At 42.6% G+C, this 23,625-nt stretch overlaps 3 protein-coding genes across 6 annotated transcripts in view; all 3 read right to left on the reverse strand.

Annotated features, from left to right (window-relative positions):
- Positions 1-283: 283 nt before the first annotated feature.
- The window catches only part of LOC127466824 (glutathione S-transferase-like), a 28,431-nt gene continuing 5,089 nt past the window's right edge, over positions 284-23,625 (reverse strand). The window contains exons 6-8 of one of the 3 annotated variants that reach the window (XR_007902872.1): positions 23,086-23,217; positions 22,563-22,765; positions 284-481 (exon numbers count right to left, since the gene is read on the reverse strand). Coding sequence is in view for 1 of the 3 variants with exons in the window: in XM_051778141.1 (XP_051634101.1) it covers positions 22,646-22,765; positions 23,086-23,217 (252 nt within the window). In the remaining 2 variants the exon portion in view is untranslated. Of the gene's footprint in view, positions 482-11,999; positions 12,186-22,376; positions 22,766-23,085; positions 23,218-23,625 lie in introns of those variants that run through there. The other 2 variants (XR_007902871.1, XM_051778141.1) reach the window with 2 other exon arrangements.
- Positions 284-23,625, reverse strand: part of LOC127466822 (glutathione S-transferase-like) — a 28,425-nt gene continuing 5,083 nt past the window's right edge. The window contains exons 1-7 of one of the 2 annotated variants that reach the window (XM_051778139.1): positions 18,205-18,351; positions 5,941-6,053; positions 5,258-5,309; positions 2,797-2,929; positions 1,778-1,919; positions 1,009-1,140; positions 284-684 (exon numbers count right to left, since the gene is read on the reverse strand). In XM_051778139.1, the coding sequence (XP_051634099.1) occupies positions 565-684; positions 1,009-1,140; positions 1,778-1,919; positions 2,797-2,929; positions 5,258-5,309; positions 5,941-6,027 (666 nt within the window). In that variant the 5' untranslated portion in view covers positions 6,028-6,053; positions 18,205-18,351 and the 3' untranslated portion in view covers positions 284-564. Of the gene's footprint in view, positions 685-1,008; positions 1,141-1,777; positions 1,920-2,796; positions 2,930-5,257; positions 5,310-5,940; positions 6,054-18,204; positions 18,352-23,625 lie in introns of those variants that run through there. The other variant, XM_051778140.1, reaches the window with a different exon arrangement.
- On the reverse strand, positions 12,000-18,351 carry LOC127466825 (glutathione S-transferase-like). Its single transcript, XM_051778142.1, has 7 exons — positions 18,205-18,351; positions 17,038-17,150; positions 16,355-16,406; positions 14,502-14,634; positions 13,482-13,623; positions 12,713-12,844; positions 12,000-12,388 (listed from the first exon to the last, which is right to left on the reverse strand). Exons 2-7 carry the CDS (start codon positions 17,122-17,124, stop codon positions 12,269-12,271), a joined length of 666 nt encoding a protein of 221 aa, XP_051634102.1. The 5' UTR covers positions 17,125-17,150; positions 18,205-18,351; the 3' UTR covers positions 12,000-12,268.

A 23,625-nucleotide genomic window follows, 5' to 3' on the forward strand; every position in this document is an offset into this window, starting at 1 on the left:
GTTATGTGTTCAACTGTCTTGCTAACCCCTCAGTAGCAGAACTTGATTTATGTGATTATAATGAACAACTTAAGTACAAGTTAAACTCAGAGGAAAGCTGAATCTTAAGCAGTAATCCCTATCTAACCAGAACCTGCATGCTTTTCCTGGCATTTCCCCGAACAGGTACATCACCTACTGTTTGGGCTAAACTCTCATCATTTTCCAGCAATTCTTAGGAATGCCAGAACCAGAGAGCCCTTAGGTATATAAGTAGCATCAAGAAGTCAATTAACAATCTGGGTTTGAGTGTCAATAGTATGACTTTATTTCAGGTATTCTCTTTAGTCAGTTAAGATATCTTGTGTTGTCCAGTACACTCCCTAATCAGTGCACTCTTCCATCAGTGCACTCTTTCTGGTATGCTTGTATAGATTTCCCTAGGAAGTGTTGACAGTAGTCTCAAACCAGTGCTGTAGCTAAGGAAAGAGAGATCAAAAACCTTTTCACTGTTTTCATTCATTTCTCTTTGCCACTATCAGCAAACACAATGAAATGAGAGTTTCTATGGCTATAGACTGCTACTCAGTGGAAAATTTCCATCACTTTGGGTATATCTTCCTCTGGTGTTGGTGGTTTCCTCTGGCTGCCAGGCTGCAGGAATTTCTTTATTGTGGGGATATTGCTTATTCTTGTTTTAAAACTCTACAAAACAAAACCAAAACAGCACTGTGCTTAAGAAGCATTGTAACTGTCAGACATTTTGATGTTATCCATGCTCTAAAAGTAACATTATGCATTGATGCTGCAGAAGAAACTACATGGTTCCCTCTATTATGCTTTTGTGTCTGCAAAGACAGAAGCTGGCAATAACCATCAGTATTTGAGGCCAGCTAAAAGTACTTAGCATATTTGGTTATTTTGTATGTGACTTTTCTCCTCACCCTCCCACTCTCCCCTGTTTCTCAGCCAGTTTAAATCAGTGGTCCTTTCCAATGCATTGTCCATTAAAACTCTCCATTCATTTACCTGCAAGAGAGGAAATTTGGCAAGGATACCAGGTTTGAACTCTTCTGCCATTAAAATGATGTCAAGTAACTGCACATCTGCCCTGCTTAACTGGTTGCCAACAAGAAAGTCTTGTCCATGGTCTTTCAAAACCTAAAAACACAGAACCAGATGATTTTTTTTCTCTCTGTTACTTAATATGATATCTTCAAAGCAAGGTCATACATTGCACAGAGTTGTCCTTGAAAGAATGAACTGCAGTACAAACACCTGTAGTACAAACAAATGGTGTGATCTTCCTAGGAATGATTAATCAGTCCCTTCTTTTCTGTGTTTTTTTCTGTCAGCTCAGCTGTACTCCTCTTGTCTTCCCTTCTGTAGCTTAAGTAGTCGATGCTGCTGCATTGAATGCTAAGCTTCATGAGATACAGAAGGAGCTGTAATGCTTTTACATAGATTGTATGGTAGAGGGGCATCTGCACTTCAGGAGGAATGCCAGATTTACATAAAAGCTGATGTTATAGTTTCTTTTCTCTGAAACAACATACAGATTAAAACATGGACCTTTGTAAAGCTCAGCATGTCCTGGTTTTTTGCAGCTTTGCACATCTCCCAGATTTGTAGTGCCTTCTGTCCCCTCTGTAGTGTCCTGTCTCCATCCTCATCCCAGCCCCATCAAAACCAGAGCAGTATCTCTAAGTGTTTTCTTCAAGAAAAATTGTTGGTGTAGATTCAGGATGGAGTTTCAGGAGAACAGTATTGATTAAGCTACAACATCTTTGCCACATACCTTCTCAAAGGCTGGGAAGTATCTGTTTGTGGCCTTGTCCATCATATTAGCAAAATGTTGCTCCTTCTTATCTGCTGGTTGGATTTCATAGTTCATGAATAACTCATTCAGATCGAATATTCCTTCCACATACATATCAATTCTGAAAGGAATAGATCCAGTTGATCAAGTCAAACACAGTAGGTCTGAATGCCACAATAGCTACTGGCATAACCCCGCTGAGGTGCTGGGACATCTCCACCTTTTCTATCTGACATCTATAGCTTGGAGTAGTTCTCTCCAGAATGCAGTTGCATCAAGGGACATGGGAGGCGCTTGGGTGAAAGACAAATGCAAAGTGCCTAACCCAAACCTAAACACTGTCCCCCTTCCACTTCTCACTAGGGGTGATACTTCTCTGTACTATGTTTTTTCTGAACCTGTGAACAAAACAAGTGCGTCATCTAAACTTGTGTTAAAAATCCAATCAGACCTAGTAAATTAAACAGTGGGTCTATACAATTCCTAACAAATATCTTGACATTTGTTTACCAGTACTTATTAATTTGAAGCATTTCAAAAGACCTCCAGTCAAACCATGTGCCCTAAGAGTCCTGTTGTTAAATAACCAGTTACTAATGCTAATTCTACTCTAATTCCTGGCTATTAGAAAGAGGAGGTTTTTTGTTCCCATCAAACACATGTCTCTGAGTCTGACGTGCTGAAAATGCCTGCTGTGACATTCTGCAGAAAAAATTGAAGAGGAGCAAGAGTAAGACAGTCTGCACTCCTGACTGCTTTCTTCTGATAACTGTCTTGACCTTGGACTGATGATTCATGAGCAGCCTTGCACCACGCTGCCCATCTAATCGAGCTGGATATCACTGCCCTAGACATCACCTGCAGTCGCAGTCAACACGTGCTGCATGAAGCACTGCTCTATCACCCTGAATTTAGCTGTGAGCTGGGATATTCCTGTGTTACACAGAGATGTAGCGTGAACTGCGGTCTAACAAGAAAATGTGGTACTGTTACAGTACAGGGCTCTCTCCTTCAGGTCCTTCCCGTAGAGGTTGTACTTCGTTGCTATGTAATTGGCAATGGCTCTGGTCTGCACCATCTTCATGCCATCAATCTCCACCATTGGCACTTGCTGAAAGAGCAGGGATCCATCTAGGGAAAAGGAGATAAGACAAGGAGACACTCAGTCTCTGAATGAGAACCATTGGGGGGGGTCAGGCAAAGTAACCACACATATTATCTTTTATTTAGAATCACTGAATCATTTAGGCTGGAAAAGACTCTTAAGATCGAGTCCAACTGTAAACCTAACACTGCCAAACTCCACAACTAAACCATGTCCCCAGGTGCCACATTTACACACGGTGACTCAACCACTTCCCTGGCAAGCCTGTTCCCATGCTTGACAACTCTTTTGGTGGCAATCTTCCTCATTCCTACAAGAACGGAGGGAAAATGCTTACCATGAAACAACCATTTCTTAGACACACGTGACTAACTTAATATTACAGCAATCAACTTCTTGAAGATTCTTCAGATTTGAGCAAGCACCCAAATGCAGAACTTTTAGTTTTCATGCCCTGAAAAAGACATGTGCGGCATGGCCCTAACTCACATGATTTTCGTGGAGATTAATACAGATGAGAAGGACTGAAGGATGCGATCCAGCAGTTTCTGTCATGCGTTGGTAAGTATTATGAAAATCTGGACAATTTAAGGACTTTTCAGCATATAATGCAAATAGAAAAGCATACAATATCTTTGTGACTTCTATGCTGACTTTGCACAATGGCATCTCATCTGTACAGGCATGAAGTGGGGAATCACAGGGGAGTTCCATGAGATTCCTGCAAGACCCAAGTATCACTTGATGTGAGTCTGCAGAAGCCTTGACCTAGCAAGGAAGAAGTAAAAAAATACCTCCAGAAAGAGATCACCAGATCAGAGGAGGGAGTGAGAATTTTTGCTTTATGGAATACTATTTCAGATCAGATAACTGATCAGTTATGTCTGTCTTTGCATCCACTGTAAGGCGATCATGCTTTCCATCAACGCTGTCTCCGTACAATCCTAAACATCCACTGGTCAGATTATGTGACCAATACATCTGTTTTAGAACAAGCAACAGTCACCAGCATTGAGGCCATGTTGCTGAGAATTCAGCTGCGCTGGGGAGGGCACTTCTCAAGAATGAAGGACCACCGCCTCCCTAAGATCTTGCTTTACGGTGAAATTGCCTCCGGCTGCCGCATGAGAGGAGCTCCGAAGAAAAGATACAAGGACTCCCTGAAAAAACATCTCAGCCTCGGCCACATTGATCATCATAACTGGTCTACTCTGGCCTCAAACCGGGAGGTCTGGAGACACACCATCTTCAAGGTTGCCGTTTCCTTTGAGAACGGACGCAGGATCACTCTTGAGGAGAAAAGACAATGCAGAAAGAATCATATCCTGATGAATGCACCACTTAAGGAGTCTTTCTGCTGTGCCTTTTGCAATCGGATATGTCTATCTCATATTGGCCTCATAAGTCACCAGTGTGCCTGTAACAAACGTGGATAGAGCCTTCCTAAATCTTCGTCGCGAAGCCCAGACATGATGATGAAGGCGATCATGCAGAGAAACTCTCTGCTATTCAGGACGTATTTACATTTATGCTTGTGTCTCAAAATACTTTTTGAAAGGCAGCAGGAGGCAGGAGGGTCAAGTCACTATTCCTGAAGGAGAGCAGGACTGCACATGCCAACCCTCGCTCAGCCATTTTTCAAAAGCCAAGGGAAGAGCCCAGACATGTAATATGATTTGGAGGAAATGTGAATATCACGTTCACAAAGACAAAAGCTGAAGCTAGAAGATGAGTAGTTGCCTTGGGAAGCAGGAATGCATCAGAGATACAGGTTAAACTAGGAGATCTGGAACTCTGTTTTCATATGGATTATAAAACAACAACGTCATAGGCAACCTAAAATGCTAATGAATTTGAAGATGATGTGAGGACAAAAACCTGTATTGTGATAGGACAGGAGGCAATGGACACAAACTGAATCAAAGGAGAGTCAGTCATCTGAACTTACAGAAAGGCTCTTTCACTGTGGGAAGTTACTGTGCATTGGCACAGGTTGCCAGAGAGCCTCCATCCTTGGAGATACTTAGAACTCAGCTGGACATGGACTGGGCAAATGGCTTGTAGGTGGTGTTGCTTGAAAAGGGGAGGTGGCATAGATGATCTCAAGAGGTGCCTTCTGACCTCAGCCCTTCTGTGATTCAGTGAAGATTGAAGCAACTGGGTGGATGAGGCCACCTAACACACTGCAGTGTGTGTCTGTGATATATCATGCACGATCAAGTCTAGATTTTCTTTTTAAGAGACTAAGACTTCTTAGGTGTTCTCAGACAAATTATTTTTATTATTATTATTGCTATTATTGTTGTTATCATTATCATTGTTAGTGTTATTATTAAGTAGTGAAGGTATCTTACCCTTTCGTAATTTTGTCAGATCATCCTTTTTTTCCAGATAAGATTCTTCAAACTGCAAGAAATAGAGAAGAAAAGTTCAGTTGTTGTTCCATGGTTTAGCTTGGGGGCTGTGTTTGGGGCATTTTATTTTTTAAAAAATAAATAATATTTCAAAGCTTTCTGGCGCATTGGTCATCACCATGACAAAACCTCACAGCTTACACAAACTCACCGATCCACACACTCCTCTCTGCTTCAATATCAGAAAGTCTTAGTGGCAAAAAAGAAAACTTTGATTTATAATAGAAAGTACCTTCTGGGGTAAGCTATGTTGTAGTAGCAAAATTAGTCTTTTGCTATTTTGAACATTGAAATTTAACTGAAGGTCTTCAGAACTGGAAGTGCTCGACCCCTGGGATCAGAAGGTAAGAAGCCAGGTTCTGCTGCTGTGGTTTTAATTTTTTCTTTCACTAGCTACAGGGGATAGGCATTTGTGGTGCTACCAGTAGGCCTGGCACGAGATGCGTGGAAGTGAGACTGGAACTTGCCCCTGCTTAAGGTAAGCGCATGGTCATTGTTGGCTTGGTCAGCAATGCACTAAATGCAGGCCTTGAAGCTGCAGGTCAGTCAGTCACATTTTTCATAGGGAACGTTAAAAGTACATATTTGCCACATGCTCTTGGTATAAGAAAACAGAGACAAACCTCAACCCCGGCTGCTGCCAGCAGCCACCGGATTGGTTCCATTCGGCCTCGTCCATTGAAGTAGTGCAGCTTGGGTTTCCCAGACATGTTTCCACGTGCCTGATAGTTTCTTCCTATTTGGAATAAAAAAATAAGTTTTGCAAAATAAAGATTCAGAATGCTGGGTTTGAGTCTCTCATTGGCTCTCAAAGTTGTCCTGTTTGAAACCAATGATTTATGGTTCAAGACTTTGGACTTACTAAAGGAGGTAGAGGTTAGAGTACATTGAGAGACTGCATTGTATCACCTTGCCTTAAAAATGTCTTTTATCCATGCAGGTTCGTTAAGCAGAACTCATGTACTAAGAACCATTGGCCCACTTCAGAGAACAAGCAAACCAAACCCATTTGCATCCAAAGTGTTCTGCTCTGAGCAAAAAGCAGACTGTGCTTCCTGTTTATTTTGGCATTATCTCAGCGTACAGTTTACCGTTTAATGAGATACACAATATTAACTCAGCAATTGCTGTGCTTTCACCAGCAGCCATTATGCTCCATTATAAAGAGGCAGGAAGTTATATTTATTCCTCTTCTGAGCATTCAATCTCTTTCACAACACTCCCTGTTCCGGTAATTTCTTTAGACAAGCCTCCGAAGATATAGAAATTAATTTTGTCTCTGGTAACATCAGATCTGCCTTTACCACAGACAGAGCCAAAGGGCATTGCCTGTTTTATCAATTTCAAATGTGCTGAAACATAAAGCAGTAACAGTTTCTAGGCAGATCACCATCTGCCCCATTCAGAACCACATGAGCACAGCAGCAGCAAACATGCAGACAGCCTCTGCTTTATACCACTCTCACAGTTATTAACTCCATCTCAACAATAAAGCTAAAGCATTAGCAGCAGCAAAGGGGAAATGGCTAAAACCCCACCATGTTCCCCTTTTAAATAACATAGCAGCTTCTCTACAATAGGAGGAAGGACATATAAGGAAATACTCCATACTTCTGAGATCTACATTTCTTTTTCTTAATGCTGTACACCTAGGAAGCAGCTGACTAATATTTTAACATTTCATGCATATAACCGTCACATTAGTAAAGAAAGTACAAACAATCTGTAAAACCCATTCACTGACTTCATTTCAAATACAATAATTCCCTATACTTGCCCAAAATCCAAAAAACTTACCTTGTGCACACTATAACTCATCTATGCTTTCAGTAGCTCTGCCTGGAGATTATATAGATCTGTAGCCCCTCCCACAAAGAGAATTGCCAGAGGTTCTCTGAATGGGAAACTCCTCTCTCTTAAGGAAATAAAACCAATTAGGTCTTAGTTACTTTTCACCTACAAAAAATAATTCCTGACTCATGCTGACTATGTACAAATGTAAGATAGATGAGAGGTCATGATGAATGGGAACACCTCTTCCTGCACAAAATGGAATGCTTCCTCTTTTCACTGCTTGGCAACCTGTTAGTTAAAAATAATTGTGATGGCTGAAAAACTCACAAAGTTTAAAAGAATACTCTTGTAGCAGTCAGACTTTCATTTTAATATTTCATGGATTTGTACTTTTAACCAATTGCCGCTTTACAACATCGACTAATTCTGCTTGAATCCTTCATAAGCTTCTATCCCGTGTTTAGTGATGGGGATATTCCTTCAGGACATTTCCACTGAATTTCATTCCTGCACATAGGAGGGGTTTTTTTTCTCTTTCTGTCCAAAATGTTTCCCAGAATTTGACTTGCTGAAAATGCTCACCAAAGACAACTGTAGGAGGCAGTGAACGAAGTACAGCACGAGAAGGCAAACTGCCCTCTGCACTCCTGATGCTTTTTGGTGACAACTGTATTGATTTCAAAAAGTCAATGCAGCATAAACTCCCGTGAACCATCCTGCCTATCTAGCTGGTTAGTGCTGTTGTAACCATTACCTGCAGTCAAGGTCTACATCTCTATAAAATTCTGCTGAATTTCCTAATTGCCAGCTGGGATATTTTTCCCATGTTACACATGCAGGTTGTATGAATTATAGTGTGTCAAGTAAAAAACCTCAAGTTGTTTATAGTACAGGGGGCTCTCTTCTTCGGATCCTTCCTGTTCATGTACTTGGCTGCTTTGTAGCTGAAAATGATCCTCACCCCATCAGTCTCCACCACTGGTACCTGAGAGACCAATGTAGTCCATGGCTTGATGTAAAAATAAGCTTAACACTTTATTTAGAGCTAGAACCACAGGAGGATAAGGCATCAAAATAGTCACCACTGCAATGGACTGTCTTTCAGGAGGTGCCTGGTCCCTGAATGGAACCCTATGTGCCCCATATGGCACAGAAGGAGAGCCAGGCTTCCCAGAAGGGCACTCCTCACTGACAGACCATCCTGTAGCCTCTGCCTTCTTGTTTGGGCTCCTTTCTTTCTTATGGTCCTCTGTCCCCTTCTTACATTTGGGGACATTCTTCTCTCCAGCCTCCAAAAGCCTGCAGTGTGGCTGAGTCACCTATGCAGAGGTGTCCATGCCACTGTGCATGTTCCATGGCACCTGCTGGCTTCCAGCTGCTGCTCCACAGAGCCTGGCTCTGCAGCCTGTGCTCTGGCACCATGGCCAGCCCTACAGGGCAGCCAGAGAGAGCCCCAGGCCTCTCTGCTCTGTGCAGCAGAACCCCATTCCTGGTATTGCTATGGAAGCACAACCTGCACACATTTTGTTTTCTGTTAACATCCAACTCAAAAGAATTTGTTCCTATTTTATAATGAAACAGAACTCTGCATAGGAAGGTTTTCTTTCCTTGCTTGAGGAATAACTGCTTTCCTCTCTAGCCTTCTTGGAGTGCTGAATTTTGCTGTTAGCAAAGTTTTTTGGAAGAGGAGCAGATCAAACTCCACTGCTGGAAACAGTGTTTCCTGCAATTTTGGACTGAAATGACTTATGATGCAGAATCTCAGATAATGTGGAAGAAGGAAGCTTTTCCTGCATAGGCATGTGCACCAAGGTGCATCTGGTAGCATTCCACAAACTCAAACTCACACTTAGGTAGGTTGGCTGGATTAATAATTTGTAGGCCTGGCCGTAATGAACTCTAGAAGATAACCCAGGTGTAATGACTACTCCTACAAGGACCTGACATCCACTGTGTCAGAGGACTGCAAGGTAAGAAGACTTGAGTTTAAGCATGAAAGTTACTGACAGTGTAGACATCTTGGGAAAACTCATCTCACCTGACTAGGTAGACACCTACATTAAGCAGTCCAAACGCATCCCTAAGCCCTACAACCAGGGCTGACGGAAAAGCCATCTCGGCCTTGTCCCTGGAGTCTTGTGGAGCGGCTGTTTCTGTTGCAAATGTGGAATACGTAAAAATTTTCCTCAGAAAGGATGTTCTCTGATGTTTGATCTTTGTCCACTTTCAAGCCTAACCAAGAGGAAAGGAGATTTAATGCGTGAAACAGATGGCAGCTAAGAAGCCAGTTCTAAGTGAAAGAAAAATTATTATTGTTAGAATTGCCTTGTTAAGGTTTAGGGCTCAACAGGTTTCAATGATCTCAGACCTGGCAGGGGGTGTTAACAAAGCTTGGAAAGAAGGATGTTCCACTGCTAGTGGACACAAAGAATGCAGAATTTCTGGGCCACAAGGACATTTGGCAAGAACTGCCAAGGTAAAGAAGAAACTAATAGAGACAGCTCAGCAACTGTGATGAATCAGCTCCAGGTGAAAGGTAATTGTGGCAGGGGGAGATTGCGACCATCAACTTAGGGGCCGCTGAGCCAAGAAACCCATTGTCAGAGACTGAAGTGTTTGATGATTTATGCATTCTAGGAGACTTTTGCAGGCTTTTGACTTTTTGATGGGCAACTGGGCCCATCCCCCCTCCTCCAGCGCAGAAGATGTCAAGCCCCGAAAAGGCGGGAAGAGCCGAGCTTGCAGGCTTTTGACTGTTCCACTGTACCTCTGATAGCCCATGAGAGCCCATCCCCCCCGCCAGTCGGGAAAAGGGCGGGAACCAGGCCAGACACAGCAGCTCTTGCGCAGGGCCCAGGGAGAGGTTGGAGGCTCGAGGCATGGCCCGTGACACTGACCATGGATATGATAATTCATAACTTCTTGGAGTGTGGGGGCTTCCCTCCTTCACCCCCAGCAGATCAAGGCCAACAGTTCAACTGCCAGACATGGAAGCATCGCTGGACCCTGTGGGTGGTGACTATATACATCTGTCCACTCTCAGCTTTTCTTTCTCTTACTCTCCCTTGCTCTTATCCTGCCTTTCTCTCCGCTATGCATTTTTCTCCTCCCCAGAAAGGTTATGACAGCACCCAAAAATGTTAACTTACCTATTGATTCAAAATTGTTAAAATAAATCTTACCAATATATGTTTTCATACACCAATTATTTAGTGTCGTTTCGCTTTAATCCACCCCAAAGGAATTATTGATAAAACCTGGGTTACCCCCTCCCCCCTCTTTTCCTGGAGCGGGTCGTAACACCCACCCACCCAAAAGAAGAGAAAGACTGGACATCTGGACTAATTAGCAAGAGAAGTGAGGGAATCATTAACCACTAGAAGATAAAATAATAAGTAATAAGAGAACCGTGTCACCTGTAGCCAAGGAACATTAATGCCTTTGTTTGCAAAAATGTATAAAAATTTTTGATAGTGGGTGTACTTGCTTTGTGGAATACCAGCGAGCACCCAGGCTTGCAGAGCTCGGAAATAAATAATCCATGTCTCACTCAAGTGCATAATTATTGGCCAGTTGCATACCGGGTAACAAATCCAATTTTTCTGGACAACATTTCCACTGGGCTGTCTCAGAGGTGGCTGCACCACAGGGACATGGCCGGGGCAGGAGGAGGCAGGGGACAGGCTTGGAGGCCCCTGAGGCGGCAGTGGGGTCACAGGGATGTCGTGACTGGATAGAGGCTGGGGCTGCAGCCCCATGAGCGGGTTGCCAGGTAGTTGGTGTGCTGGGGGCTCTGGCTCTGTGTGACCCAAGGGGGTCTGTGCTCAGGATCCTGGAACTGCCCAGCCTGTAGGTTGCACGGCCCAGAGTTGGCAACCACAACCCAAGTTTCTGGCTTGAGTTTCTGACAATGCTCAGCAGCTGCAAGTGCTGTCTGAAAGCCTCAGGGAGGAGGGAGGGAAAGCGCTCGTGCAACAACTCTGTTTCATACATGCTTTGCTGCAGAAAAACACTGGGCTTTTTCCCTTTTTGATGAGAAGGACTGGTTCCAGATGCATGACATTGCTTCTAAAGAAACTGTTGGTGTTAGCAGGAGTTGTAGTGCCCTGAGTTTGCCCAGCTTAAAACTGCCAGCACTAGAGCATTACTTGTTCCGAGGGCACTTGCTCTTTCCTTTACATCCTGGGTTTATTTGGTGTTTAAACAATATCATGGAATCATAGTATGGTTTGGGTTGGAAGGCACTTTAAAAATCATCTAGTTCTGACCCTCCTGCCATGGGCAGGGACAGCTTTCCTGAGACCAAGACACATAGTTATGTGTTCAACTGTCTTGTTAACCTCTCAGTAGCAGAACTTGATTTATGTGATTATAATGAACAACTTAAGTACAACTTATACTAAACTTCCTTGAATATAAAGTGATGGAAGTCAACATGAAATGCTACATTCCAAGGTCTCTCTAACACGTGACACCAATCTGACTCCTTCTCCCTCAAACAACAAGTTTTCAACTTCACAGTTAGTGACAAGCACTTGTTTCTCAATCGAGTCTGCAAAGTGCTTTTAGCTGCTACACTGGACCTTTAGTTAAAGGAAATATTGGTGAAGCTGCAGTAGAAGAGTTTAACTGTCCAGTCACAAAACAGAGGTGCAGCAGGACCTCTGGTCCCAGCATCCTCCAAATTAAGCTCAGAGGAAATCCAAATCCTAATCTATCATCCCCATCTAACCGGAACCTGCATGCTTTTCCTGGCATTTCCCAGAACAGGTACATCACCTACTGTTTGGGCTAAACTCTCATCATTTTCCAGTAATTTTTAGGAATGCCAGAACCAGAGAGCTCTTAGGTATATAAGTAGCATCAGGAAGTCAATTAACAATCTGGGTTTGAGTGTCAATAGTATGACTTTATTTCAGGTATTCTCTTTAGTCATTTAAGATAATTGTGTTGTCCAATATACTCCCAATCAGTGAACTATTCCATTTTCTGGTATGCTTGTATAGATTTCCCTAGGAAGTGTTGACAGTAGTCTCAAACCAGTGCTGTAGCTAAGGAAAGAGAGATCAAAAACCTTTTCACTGTTTTCATTCATTTCTCTTTGCCACAATCAGCAAACATAATGAAATGAGAGTTTCTGTGGCTTTAGGCTGCTGCTCAGTGGAAAATTGCTATCACTTTGGGCACCTCTTCTGGTCGTATTGGTGGTTTCCTCTGGCTGCCAGGCTGCAGGAATTTCTTTATTGTGGGGATATTGCTTATTCTTGCTTTAAAACTCTACAAAACAAAATCAAAACAGCACTGTGCTTAAGAAGCATTGTAACTGTCAGACATTTTGATGTTATCCATGCTCTAAAAGTAACATTATGCATTGATGCTGCAGAAGAAACTACATGGTTCCCTCTATTATGCTTTTGTGTCTGCAAAGACAGAAGCTGGCAATAACCATCAGTATTTAAGGCCAGCTAAAAGTACTTAGCATATCTGATTATTTTATATGTCACTTTTCTCCTCACCCTCCCACTCTCCCCTGTTTCTCAGCCAGTTTAAATCAGTGGTCCTTTCCAATGCATTGTCCATTAAAACTCTCCATTCATTTACCTGCAAGAGAGGAAATTTGGCAAGGATATCAGGTTTGCACTCTTCTGCCATTAAAATGATTTCAAGTAACTGCACATCTGCCCTGCTTAACTGGTTGCCAACAAGAAAGTCTTGTCCATGGTCTTTCAAAACCTAAAAACACAGAACCAGATGATTTTTTTTCTCTCTGTTACTTAAAATGATATCTTCAAGGCAAGGTTATACATTGCACAGAGTTGTCCTTGAAAGAAGGAAATGCAGTACAAACACCTGTAGTACAAACAAATGGTCTGATCTTCCTAGGAATGATTAATCAGTCCCTTCTTTTCTGTGTTTCTTTCTGTCAGCTCAGCTGTACTCCTCTTGTCTTCCCTTCTGTAGCTTAAGTAGTCGATGCCTCTGCATTGAATGCTAAGCTTCATGAGATACAGAAGGAGCTGTAATGCTTTTACATAGATTGTATGGTAGAGGGGCATCTGCACTTCAGGAGGAATGCCAACTTTACATAAAAGCTGATGTTATAGTTTTATTTGTCTAAAACAACATACAGACTGAAACATGGACCTCTGTAAAGCTCAGAGTGTCCTGGGTTTTTGCAGCTTTGCACACCTCCCAGATTTGTAGTGCCTTCTGTCCCCTCTGTAGTGTCCTGTCTCCATCCTCATCCCAGCCCCATCAAAACCAGAGCAGTATCTCTAAGTGTTTTCCTCAAGAAAAATTGTTGGTGTAGATTCAGGATGGAGTTTCAGGAGAACAGTATCGATGAAGCTACAACATCTTTGCCACATACCTTCTCAAAGACTGGGAAGTATCTGTTTGTGGTCTTGTCCACCATATTAGCAAAATGTTGCTCTTTCTTATCTGCTGGTTGGAAACCATAGGACATGAGTTGCTCGTTCAGATCAAACATTCCTTCCACATACATGTCGATTCTGAAAGGAACAGATCCAGTTGGTCAAGTCAAACACAGTAGGTCTGAATGCCACAATAGTTACTGGCATAACCCCGCTGAGGTGCTGGGAAATCTCCACCTTTTCGATCTCACATCTATAGCTTGGAGTAGTTCCCTCCAGAATGCAGTTGCATCAAGGGACATGGGAGACGCTTCGGTGAAAGACAAATGCAAAGTGCCTAACCCAAACCTAAACACTGTCCCCCCCTTCCACTTCTCACTAGGGGTGATACTTCTCTGTACTATGTTTTTTCTGAACCTGAGAACAAAACAAGTGCGTCATCTAAACTTGTGTTAAAAATCCAATCAGACCTAGTAAGTTAAACAGTGGGTCTATACAATTCCTAACAAATATCTTGAATGGGTTTACCAGTACTTATTAATTTGAAGCATTTCAAAAGACCTCCAGTCAAACCATGTGCCCTAAGAGTCCTGTTGTTAAATAACCAGTTACTAATGCTAATTCTACTCTAATTCCTGGGTATTAGAAAGAGGAGGTTTTTTGTTCCCATCAAACACATGTCTCTGAGTCTGACGTGCTGAAAATGCCTGCTGTGACATTCTGCAGAAAAAACTGAAGAGGAGCAAGAGTAAGACAGTCTGCACTCCTGACTGCTTTCTTCTGATAACTGTCTTGACCTTGGATTGATGATTCATGAGCAGCCTTGCACCATGCTGCCCATCTAATCGAGCTGGATATCACTGCCCTAGACATCACCTGCAGTCGCAGTCAACACGTGCTGCATGAAGCACTGCTCTATCACCCTGAATTTAGCTGTGAGCTGGGATATTCTTGTGTTACACAGAGATGTAGCGTGAACTGCGGTCTAACAAGAAAACGTGGTACTGTCACAGTACAGGGCTCTCTCCTTCAGGTCCTTCCCGTAGAGGTTGTACTTTGTTGCTATGTAATTGGCAATGGCTCTGGTCTGCACCATCTTCATGCCATCAATCTCCACCATTGGCACTTGCTGAAAGAGCAGGGATCCATCTAGGGAAAAGGAGATAAGACAAGGAGACACTCAGTCTCTGAATGAGAACCATTGGGGGGGGGTCAGGCAAAGTAACCACTCATATTATCTTTTATTTAGAATCATTGAATCATTTAGGCTGAAAAAGACTCTTAAGATCAAGTCCAACTGTAAACCTAGCACTGCTGAACTCCACAACTAAACCATGTCCCCAGGTGCCACATTTACACACGGTGACTCAACCACTTCCCTGGCAAGCCTGTTCCCATGCTTGACAACTCTTTTGGTGGCAATCTTCCTCATTCCTACAAGAAGGGAGGGAAAATGCTTACCATGAAACAACCATTTCTCAGCGACACGTGACTAACTTAATATTACAGCAATCAACTTGAAGATTCTTCAGATTTGAGCAAGCACCCAAATGCTGAACTTTTAGTTTTCATGCCCTGAAAAAGACATGTGTGGCATGGCCCTAACTCACATGATTTTCGTGGAGATTAATACAGATGAGAAGGACTGAAGGATGCGATCCAGCAGTTTCTGTCATGCGTTGGTAAGTATTATGAAAATCTGGACAATTTAAGGACTTTTCAGCATATAATGCAAATAGAAAAGCATACAATATCTTTGTGACTTCTATGCCAGCTCTGCACAATGGCATCTCATCTGTACAGGCATGAGGTGGGGAATCACAGGGGAGTTCCATGAGATTCCTGCAAGACCCAAGTATCACTTGATGTGAGTCTGCAGAAGCCTTGACCTAGCAAAGAAGAAGTAAAAATACCTCCAGAAAGAGATCACCAGATCAGAGGAGTGAGTGAGGTTTTTTGCTTTATGGAATACTATTTCAGATCAGATAACTGATCAGCTATGTCTGTCTTTGCATCCACTGTAAGGCGATCATGCAGAGAAACTCTCTGCTTTCCAGGGCGTATTTACATTTATGCTTGTCTCTCAAAATATTTTTTGAAAGGCAGCAGGTGGCAGCCATTATTCCTGAAGGAGAGCAGGACGGCACATGCCAACCCTAGCTCAGCCATTTTTCAAAAGCCAAGGGAAGAGCCCAGACATGTAATATGATTTGGAGGAAATGTGAATATCACGTTCACAAAGACAAAAGCTGAAGCTAGAAGATGAGTAGTTGCCTTGGGAAGCAGGAATGCATCAGAGCTACAGGTTAAACTCAGAGATTTGGAACTCTGTTTTCATATGGATTATAAAACAACAACGTCATAGGCAACCTAAAATGCTAATGAATTTGAAGATGATGTGATGACAAAAACCTGTATTGTGATAGGACAGGAGGCAATGGACACAAACTGAATCAAAGGAGAGTCAGTCATCTGAACTTACAGAAAGGCTCTTTCACTGTGCATAGGCACAGGTTGCCAGAGAGCCTCCATCCTTGGAGGTACTTAGAACTCAGCTGGACATGGACTGGGCAAAAGGCTTGTAGGTGGTATTGCTTGAAAAGGGGAGGTGGCATAGATGATCTCAAGAGGTGCCTTCTGACCTCAGCCCTTCTGTGATTCAGTGAAGATTGAAGCAACTGGGTGGATGAGGCCACCTAACACACTGCAGTGTGTGTCTGTGATACCTCAAGCACAATCAAGTCTAGATTTTCTTTTTAAGAGATTAAGACTTCTTAGGTGTTCTCAGACAAATTATTTTTATGATTGCTATTGTTGTTGTTATCATTATCATTGTTAGTGTTATTATTAAATAGTGAAGGTATCTTACCCTTCTGTAGCTTTGTCAGATCATCCTTTTTTTCCACAAAAGATTCTTCAAACTGCAAGAAATAGAGAAGAAAAGTTCAGTTGTTGTTCCATGGTTTAGCTTGGGGGCTGTGTTTGGGGCATTTTATTTTTTAAAAAATAAACAATATTTCAAAGCTTTCTAGTGCATTGGTCATCACCATGACAAAACCTCACAGCTCACACAAACTCACCGATCCCCACACTCCTCTCTGCTTCAATATCAGAAAGTCTTAGTGGCAAAAAAGAAAACTTTGATTTATAATAGAAAGTACCTTCTGGGGTAAGCTATGTTGTAGTAGCAGAATTAGTCTTTTGCCATTTTGAACACTGAAATTTAACTGAAGGTCTTCAGAACTGGAAGTGCTCGACCCCTGGGATCAGAAGGTAAGAAGCCAGGTTCTGCTGCTGTGGTTTTAGTTTTTTTTTTCACTAGCTACAGGGGATAGGCATTTGTGGTGCTACCAGTAGGCCTGGCACGAGATGCGTGGAAGTGAGACTGGAACTTGCCCCTGCTTAAGGTAAGCGCATGGTCATTGTTGGCTTGGTCAGCAATGCACTAAATGCAGGCCTTGAAGCTGCAGGTCAGTCAGTCACATTTTTCATAGGGAATGTTAAAAGTACATATTTGTCACATGCTCTTGGTATAAGAAAACAGAGACAAACCTCAACCCCGGCTGCTGCCAGCAGCCACCGGATTGGTTCCATTCGGCCTCGTCCATTGAAGTAGTGCAGCTTGGGTTTCCCAGACATGTTTCCACGTGCCTGATAGTTTCTTCCTATTTGGAATAAAAAAATAAGTTTTGCAAAATAAAGATTCAGAATGCTGGGTTTGAGTCTCTCATTGGCTCTCAAAGTTGTCCTGTTTGAAACCAATGATTTATGGTTCAAGACTTTGGACTTACTTAAGGAGGTAGAGGTTAGAGTACATTGAGAGACTGCATTGTATCACCTTGCCTTAAGAATGTCTTTTATCCATGCAGGTTTGTTAAGCAGAACTCTGTACCAAGAACCATTGGCCCACTTCAGAGAACAAGCAAACCAAACCCATTTGCATCCAAAGTGTTCTACTCTGAGCAAAAAGCAGACTGAGCTTTCTGTTTATTTTGGCATTATCTCAGCATTCAGTTTACTGTTTATCAGATACACCATATTAACTCAGCAATTGCTGTGCTTTCACCAGCAGCCATTATGCTCCATTGTAAAGAGGCAGGAAGGAATATTTATTCCTCTTCTGAGCATTCAATCTCCTTTACAACACTCCCTGCTCCGGTAATTTCTTTAGACAAGCCTCCGAAGATATAGAAATTAATTTTGTCTCTGGTAACATCAGATCTGCCTTTACCACAAACAGAGCCAAAGGGCAATGCTTGTTTTGACAATTTCAACTTTCCTGGAATATAAAGCAGTAAGTTTCTAGGCAGACCACCATCCACCCCATTCAGAACCACATGAGCACAGCAGCAGCAAACATGCAGACAGCCCCTGGTTTACACCTCTGTCACAGTTATTAACACCGTCTCAACAATAAAGCTAAAGCATTAGCAGCAGCAAATGGAAATGGCTAAAACCCCACCATGTTCCTTTTAAATAACATATCAGCTTCTCTACAATAGGAAGAAGGACATATAAGGAAATACTCCATAATTCTGAGATCTACATTTCTTTTTCTTCATTCTGTACACCTAGGAAGTAGCTGACTAATATTTTAACATTTCATGCATATAACCTTCATGTTAGTAAAGAAAGTACAAACAATGTCTAAAACCCATTCACTGACTTCATTTTAAATACAATAATTCCCTATGCTTGCCCAAAATCCAAAAAACTTACCTTGTGCACACTATAACTCACTCTAAGCTCTCAGTAGTTCTGCCTGGAGATTATATAGATCTGTAGCCCCTCCCACAAAGAGAATTGCCAGAGGTTCTCTGGGAATGGGAAACTCCTCTCTCTTAAGGAAATAAAACCAATTAGTTCTGTTTAGTTACTTCTCATCGACAAAAAATAATTTCCTGACTCATGCTGACTATGTACAAATGTAAGATAGATGAGAGGTCACGATGAATGGGAACATCTGTTCCAGCACACAATGCTTCCTCTTTTCACTGCTTGGCAACCTGTTAATTAAAAATAATTGTGATGGCTGAAAAGCTCACAAAGTTTAAAAGAATACTGTTGTCCCAGTCAGACTTTCATTTTAATACTTTATGATTTGCCGCTTTACATAAGTCACATCAACTAATTCTGCTTGAATCCTTCATAAGCTTCTATTCTGTGCTTAGTGATGGGGATATTCCTTCAGGACATTTCCACTGAATTTCATTCCTGCACATAGGAGGGGGTTTTTATTCTTTTTCTGTCCAAAATGTTTCCCAGAATTTGACTTGCTGAAAATGCTCACCAAAGACAACTGTAGGAGGCAGTGAACAAAGTACAGCACGAGAAGGCAAACTGCCCTCTGCACTCCTGATGCTTTTTGGTGACAATTGTATTGATTTCAAAAAGTCAATGCAGCATAAACTCCCGTGAACCATCCTGCCTATCTAGCTGGTTAATGCTGTTGTAACCATTACCTGCAGTCAAGGTCAACATCTCTATAAAATTCTGCTGAATTGCCCTGAGTGTAATTGCAAGCTGGGATATTTTTCCCGTGTTACACATGCAGGTTGTATGAATTATAGTGTGTCAAATAAAAAACCTCAAGTTGTTTATAGTACAGGGGGCTCTCTTCTTTGGATCCTACCTGTTCATGTACTTGGCTGCTTTGTAGCTGAAAATGATCCTCACCCCATCAGTCTCCACCACTGGTACCTGAGAGACCAATGTAGTCCATGGCTTGATGTAAAAATAAGCTTAACAATTTATTTAGAGCTAGAACCACAGGAGGATAAGGCATCAAAACAGTCACCACTGCAATGGACTGTCTTTCAGGAGATGCCTGGTCCCTGAATGGAACCCTCTGTACCCCATATGGCACAGAAGGAGAGCCAGGCTTCCCAGAAGGGCACTCCTCACTGACAGCATATCCTGTAGCCTCTGCCTTCTTGTTTGGGCTCCTTTCTTTCTTATGGTCCTCTGTCTCCTTCTTACATTTGGGGACATTCTTCTCTCCAGCCTCCAAAAGCCTGCAGTGTGGCTGAGTCACCTATGCAGAGGTGTCCATGCCACTGTGCATGTTCCATGGCACCTGCTGGCTTCCAGCTGCTGCTCCACAGAGCCTGGCTCTGCAGCCTGTGCTCTGGCACCATGGCCAGCCCTACAGGGCAGCCAGAGAGAGCCCCAGGCCTCTCTGCTCTGTGCAGCAGAACCCCATTCCTGGTATTGCTATGGAAGCACAACCTGCACACATTTTGTTTTCTGTTAACATCCAACTCAAAAGAATTTGTTCCTATTTTATAATGAAACAGAACTCTGCATAGGAAGGTTTTCTTTCCTTGCTTGAGGAATAACTGCTTTCCTCTCTAGCCTTCTTGGAGCGCTGAATTTTGCTGTTAGCAAAGTTTTTTTGAAGAGGAGCAGATCAAACTCCACTGCTGGAAACAGTGTTTCCTGCAATTTTGGACTGAAATGACTTATGATGCAGAATCTCAGATAATGTGGAAGAAGGAAGCTTTTCCTGCATAGACATGTGCACCAAGGTGCATCTGGTAGCATTCCACACACTCAAACTCACACTTAGGTAGGTTGGCTGGATTAATAATTTGTAGGCCTGGCCATAATGAACTCTAGAAGATAACCCAGGTGTAATGACTACTCCTACAAGGACCTGACATCCACTGTGTCAGAGGACTGCAAGGTAAGAAGACTTGAGTTTAAGCATGAAAGTTACTGACAGTGTAGACATCTTGGGAAAACTCATCTCACCTGACTAGGTAGACACCTACATTAAGCAGTCCAAACGCATCCCTAAGCCCTACAACCAGGGCTGACGGAAAAGCCATCTCGGCCTTGTCCCTGGAGTCTTGTGGAGCGGCTGTTTCTGTTGCAAAATGTGGAATACGTAAAAATTTTCCTCAGAAAGGATGTTCTCTGATGTTTGATCTTTGTCCACTTTCAAGCCTAACCAAGAGGAAAGGAGATTTAATGCATGAAACAGATGGCAGCTAAGAAGCCAGTTCTAAGTGAAAGAAAAATTATTATCGGTAGAATTGCCTTGTTAAGGTTTAGGACTCAACAGATTTCAATGATCTCAGACCTGGGAGGGGGGGTGTTAGCAAAGCTTGGAAAGAAGGATGTTCCACTGCTAGTGGACACAAAGAATGCAGAATTTCTGGGCCACAAGGACATTTGGCAAGAACTGCCAAGATAAAGAAGAAACAAATAAAGACAACTCAGCAACTGTGATGAATCAGCTCCAACTGGGTAAAAGGTAATTGTGGCAGGGGGAGATAGCGACCATCAACTCAGGGGCCGCTGAACTAGAGAAATCCACCCTCCCAAAAAAAGAGAAAGACTGGACATCTGGACTAATTAGCAAGAGAAGTGAGGGAATCATTAACCACTAGAAGATAAAATAATAAGTAATAAGAGAACCGTGTCACCTGTAGCCAAGGAACATTAATGCCTTTGTTTGCAAAAATGTATGAAACGTTTTGATAGTGGGTGTACTTGCTTTGTGGAATACCAGCGAGCACCCAGGCTTGCAGAGCTCGGAAATAAATAATCCATGTCTCACTCAAGTGCATAATTATTGGCCAGTTGCATACCGGGTAACAAATCCAATTTTTCTGGACAACATTTCCACTGGGCTGTCTCAGAGGTGGCTGCACCACAGGGACATGGCCGGGGCAGGAGGAGGCAGGGGACAGACTTGGAGGCCCCTGAGGTGGCAGTGGGGTCGCAGGGATGTCGTGACTGGGGCTGCAGCCCCATGAGCAGGTTGCCAGGTGGTTGGTGTGCTGGGGGCTCTGGCTCTGTGTGACCCAAGGGGGTCTGTGCTCAGGATCCTGGAACTGCCCAGCCTGTAGGTTGCACGGCCCAGAGTTGGCAACCACAACCCAAGTTTCTGGCTTGAGTTTCTGACAATGCTCAGCAGCTGCAAGTGCTGTCTGAAAGCCTCAGGGAGGAGGGAGGGAAAGCGCTCGTGCAACAACTCTGTTTCATACATGCTTTGCTGCAGAAAAACACTGGGCTTTTTCCCTTTTTGATGAGAAGGACTGGTTCCAGATGCATGACATTGCTTCTAAAGAAACTGTTGGTGTTAGCAGGAGTTGTAGCGTCCTGAGTTTGCCCAGCTTAAAACTGCCAGCACTAGAGCATTACTTGTTCCTAGGGCACTTGCTCTTTCCTTTACATCCTGGGTTTATTTGGCGTTTAAACAATATCGTGGAATCATAGTATGGTTTGGGTTCGAAGGCACTTTAAAGATCATCTAGTTTTGACCCTCCTGCCATGGGCAGGGACAGCTTTCCTGAGACCAAGATACACAGTTATGTGTTCTATAGTCTTGCTAACTCCTCAGTAGCAGAACTTGATTTTTGTGATTATAATGAACAACTTAAGTACAACTTATACTAAACTTCCTTGAATATAAAGTGATGGAAGTCAACATGAAATGCTACATTCCAAGGTCTCTCTAATACGTGACACCAACCTGACTCCTTCTCCCTCAAACAACAAGTTTTCAACTTCACAGTTAGTGACAAGCACTTGTTTCTCAATCGAGTCTGCAAAGTGCTTTTAGCTGCTACACTGGACCTTTAGTTAAAGGAAATATTGGTGAAGCTGCAGTAGAAGAGTTTAACTGTCCAGTCACAAAACAGAGGTGCAGCAGGACCTCTGGTCCCAGCATCCTCCAAATTAAGCTCAGAGGAAATCCAAATCCTAATCTATCATCCCCATCTAACCGGAACCTGCATGCTTTTCCTGGCATTTCCCAGAACAGGTACATCACCTACTGTTTGGGCTAAACTCTCATCATCTTCCAGTAATTCTTAGGAATGCCAGAACCAGAGAGCTCTTAGGAATATAAGTAGCATCAAGAAGTCAATTAACAACCTGGGTTTGAGTGTCAATAGTAAGACTTTATTTCAAGTATTCTCTTCAGTCATTTAAGATAATTGTGTTGTCCAATATACTCCCAATCAGTGAACTATTCTATTTTCTGATATGCTTGTATAGATTTCCCTAGGAAGTGTTAACAGTAGTCTCAAACCAGTGCTGTAGCTAAGGAAAGAGAGATCAAAAACCTTTTCACTGTTTTCATTCATTTCCCTTAGCCACAATCAGCAAACACAATGAAATGAGAGTTTCTGTGGCTTTAGGCTGCTGCTCAGAAGAAAATTTCTCTCACTTTGGCTATATCTTCTGGTCGTATTGGTGGTTTCCTCTGGCTGCCAGGCTGCAGGTATTTCTTTATTGTGGGGATATTGCTTATTCTTGCTTTAAAACTCTACAAAACAAAATCAAAACAGCACGGTGCTTAAGAAGCATTGTAACTGTCAGACATATTGATGTTGTCCATGCTCTAAAAGTAACATTATGCATTGATGCTACAGAAGAAACTACATGGTTCCCTCTATTATGCTTTTGTGTCTGCAAAGACAGAAGCTGGCAATAATCATCAGTATTTGAGGCCAGCTAAAAGTACTTAGCATATTTGGTTATTTTGTATGTCACTTCTCACCCTCCCACTTCTCCCCTGTTTCTCAGCCAGTTTAAATCAGTGGTCCTTTCCAATGCATTGTCCATTAAAACTCTCCATTCATTTACCTGCAAGAGAGGAAATTTGGCAAGGATATCAGGTTTGAACTCTTCTGCCATTAAAATGGTGTCAAGTAAGTGCACATCTGCCCTGCTTAACCGGTTGCCAACAAGAAAGTCTTGTCCATGGTCTTTCAAAACCTAAAAACACAGAACCAGATGATTTTTTTTCTCTCTGTTACTTAAAATGATATCTTCAAGGCAAGGTTATACATTGCACAGAGTTGTCCTTGAAAGAAGGAAATGCAGTACAAACACCTGTAGTACAAACAAATGGTGTGATCTTCCTAGGAATGATTAATCAGTCCCTTCTTTTCTGTGTTTCTTTCTGTCAGCTCAGCTATACTTCTCTTGTCTTCCCTTCTGTAGCTTAAGTAGTCGATGCTGCTGCATTGTATGCTAAGCTTCATGAGATACAGAAGGAGCTGTAATGCTTTTACATAGATTGTATGGTAGAGGGGCATCTGCACTTCAGGAGGAATGACAGATTTACATAAAAGCCGATGCAGTAGTTTCTTTTGTCTGAAACAACATACAGACTGAAACATG

The sequence above is a fragment of the Manacus candei genome, unplaced genomic scaffold (genome assembly GCF_025592945.1).
Source record: "Manacus candei isolate 608988 ecotype Guabito, Panama unplaced genomic scaffold, ASM2559294v1 h1tg000011l, whole genome shotgun sequence".
NCBI lineage: Eukaryota > Metazoa > Chordata > Aves > Passeriformes > Pipridae > Manacus > Manacus candei.

Bases quoted from the DNA above. Each gene is read 5' to 3' on its own strand.
- LOC127466825 (XM_051778142.1), bottom strand. From the start codon at position 17,124: ATGTCTGGGAAACCCAAGCTGCACTACTTCAATGGACGAGGCCGAATG. The intron at 16,407-17,037 runs GTTTGTCTCTGT...TATTTCTTGCAG, and splicing joins TGGCAGCAGCCGGGGTTGAG to TTTGAAGAATCTTTTGTGGA. The intron at 14,635-16,354 runs GTAAGATACCTT...CCTTTTCCCTAG, and splicing joins TCTGACAAAGCTACAGAAGG to ATGGATCCCTGCTCTTTCAG.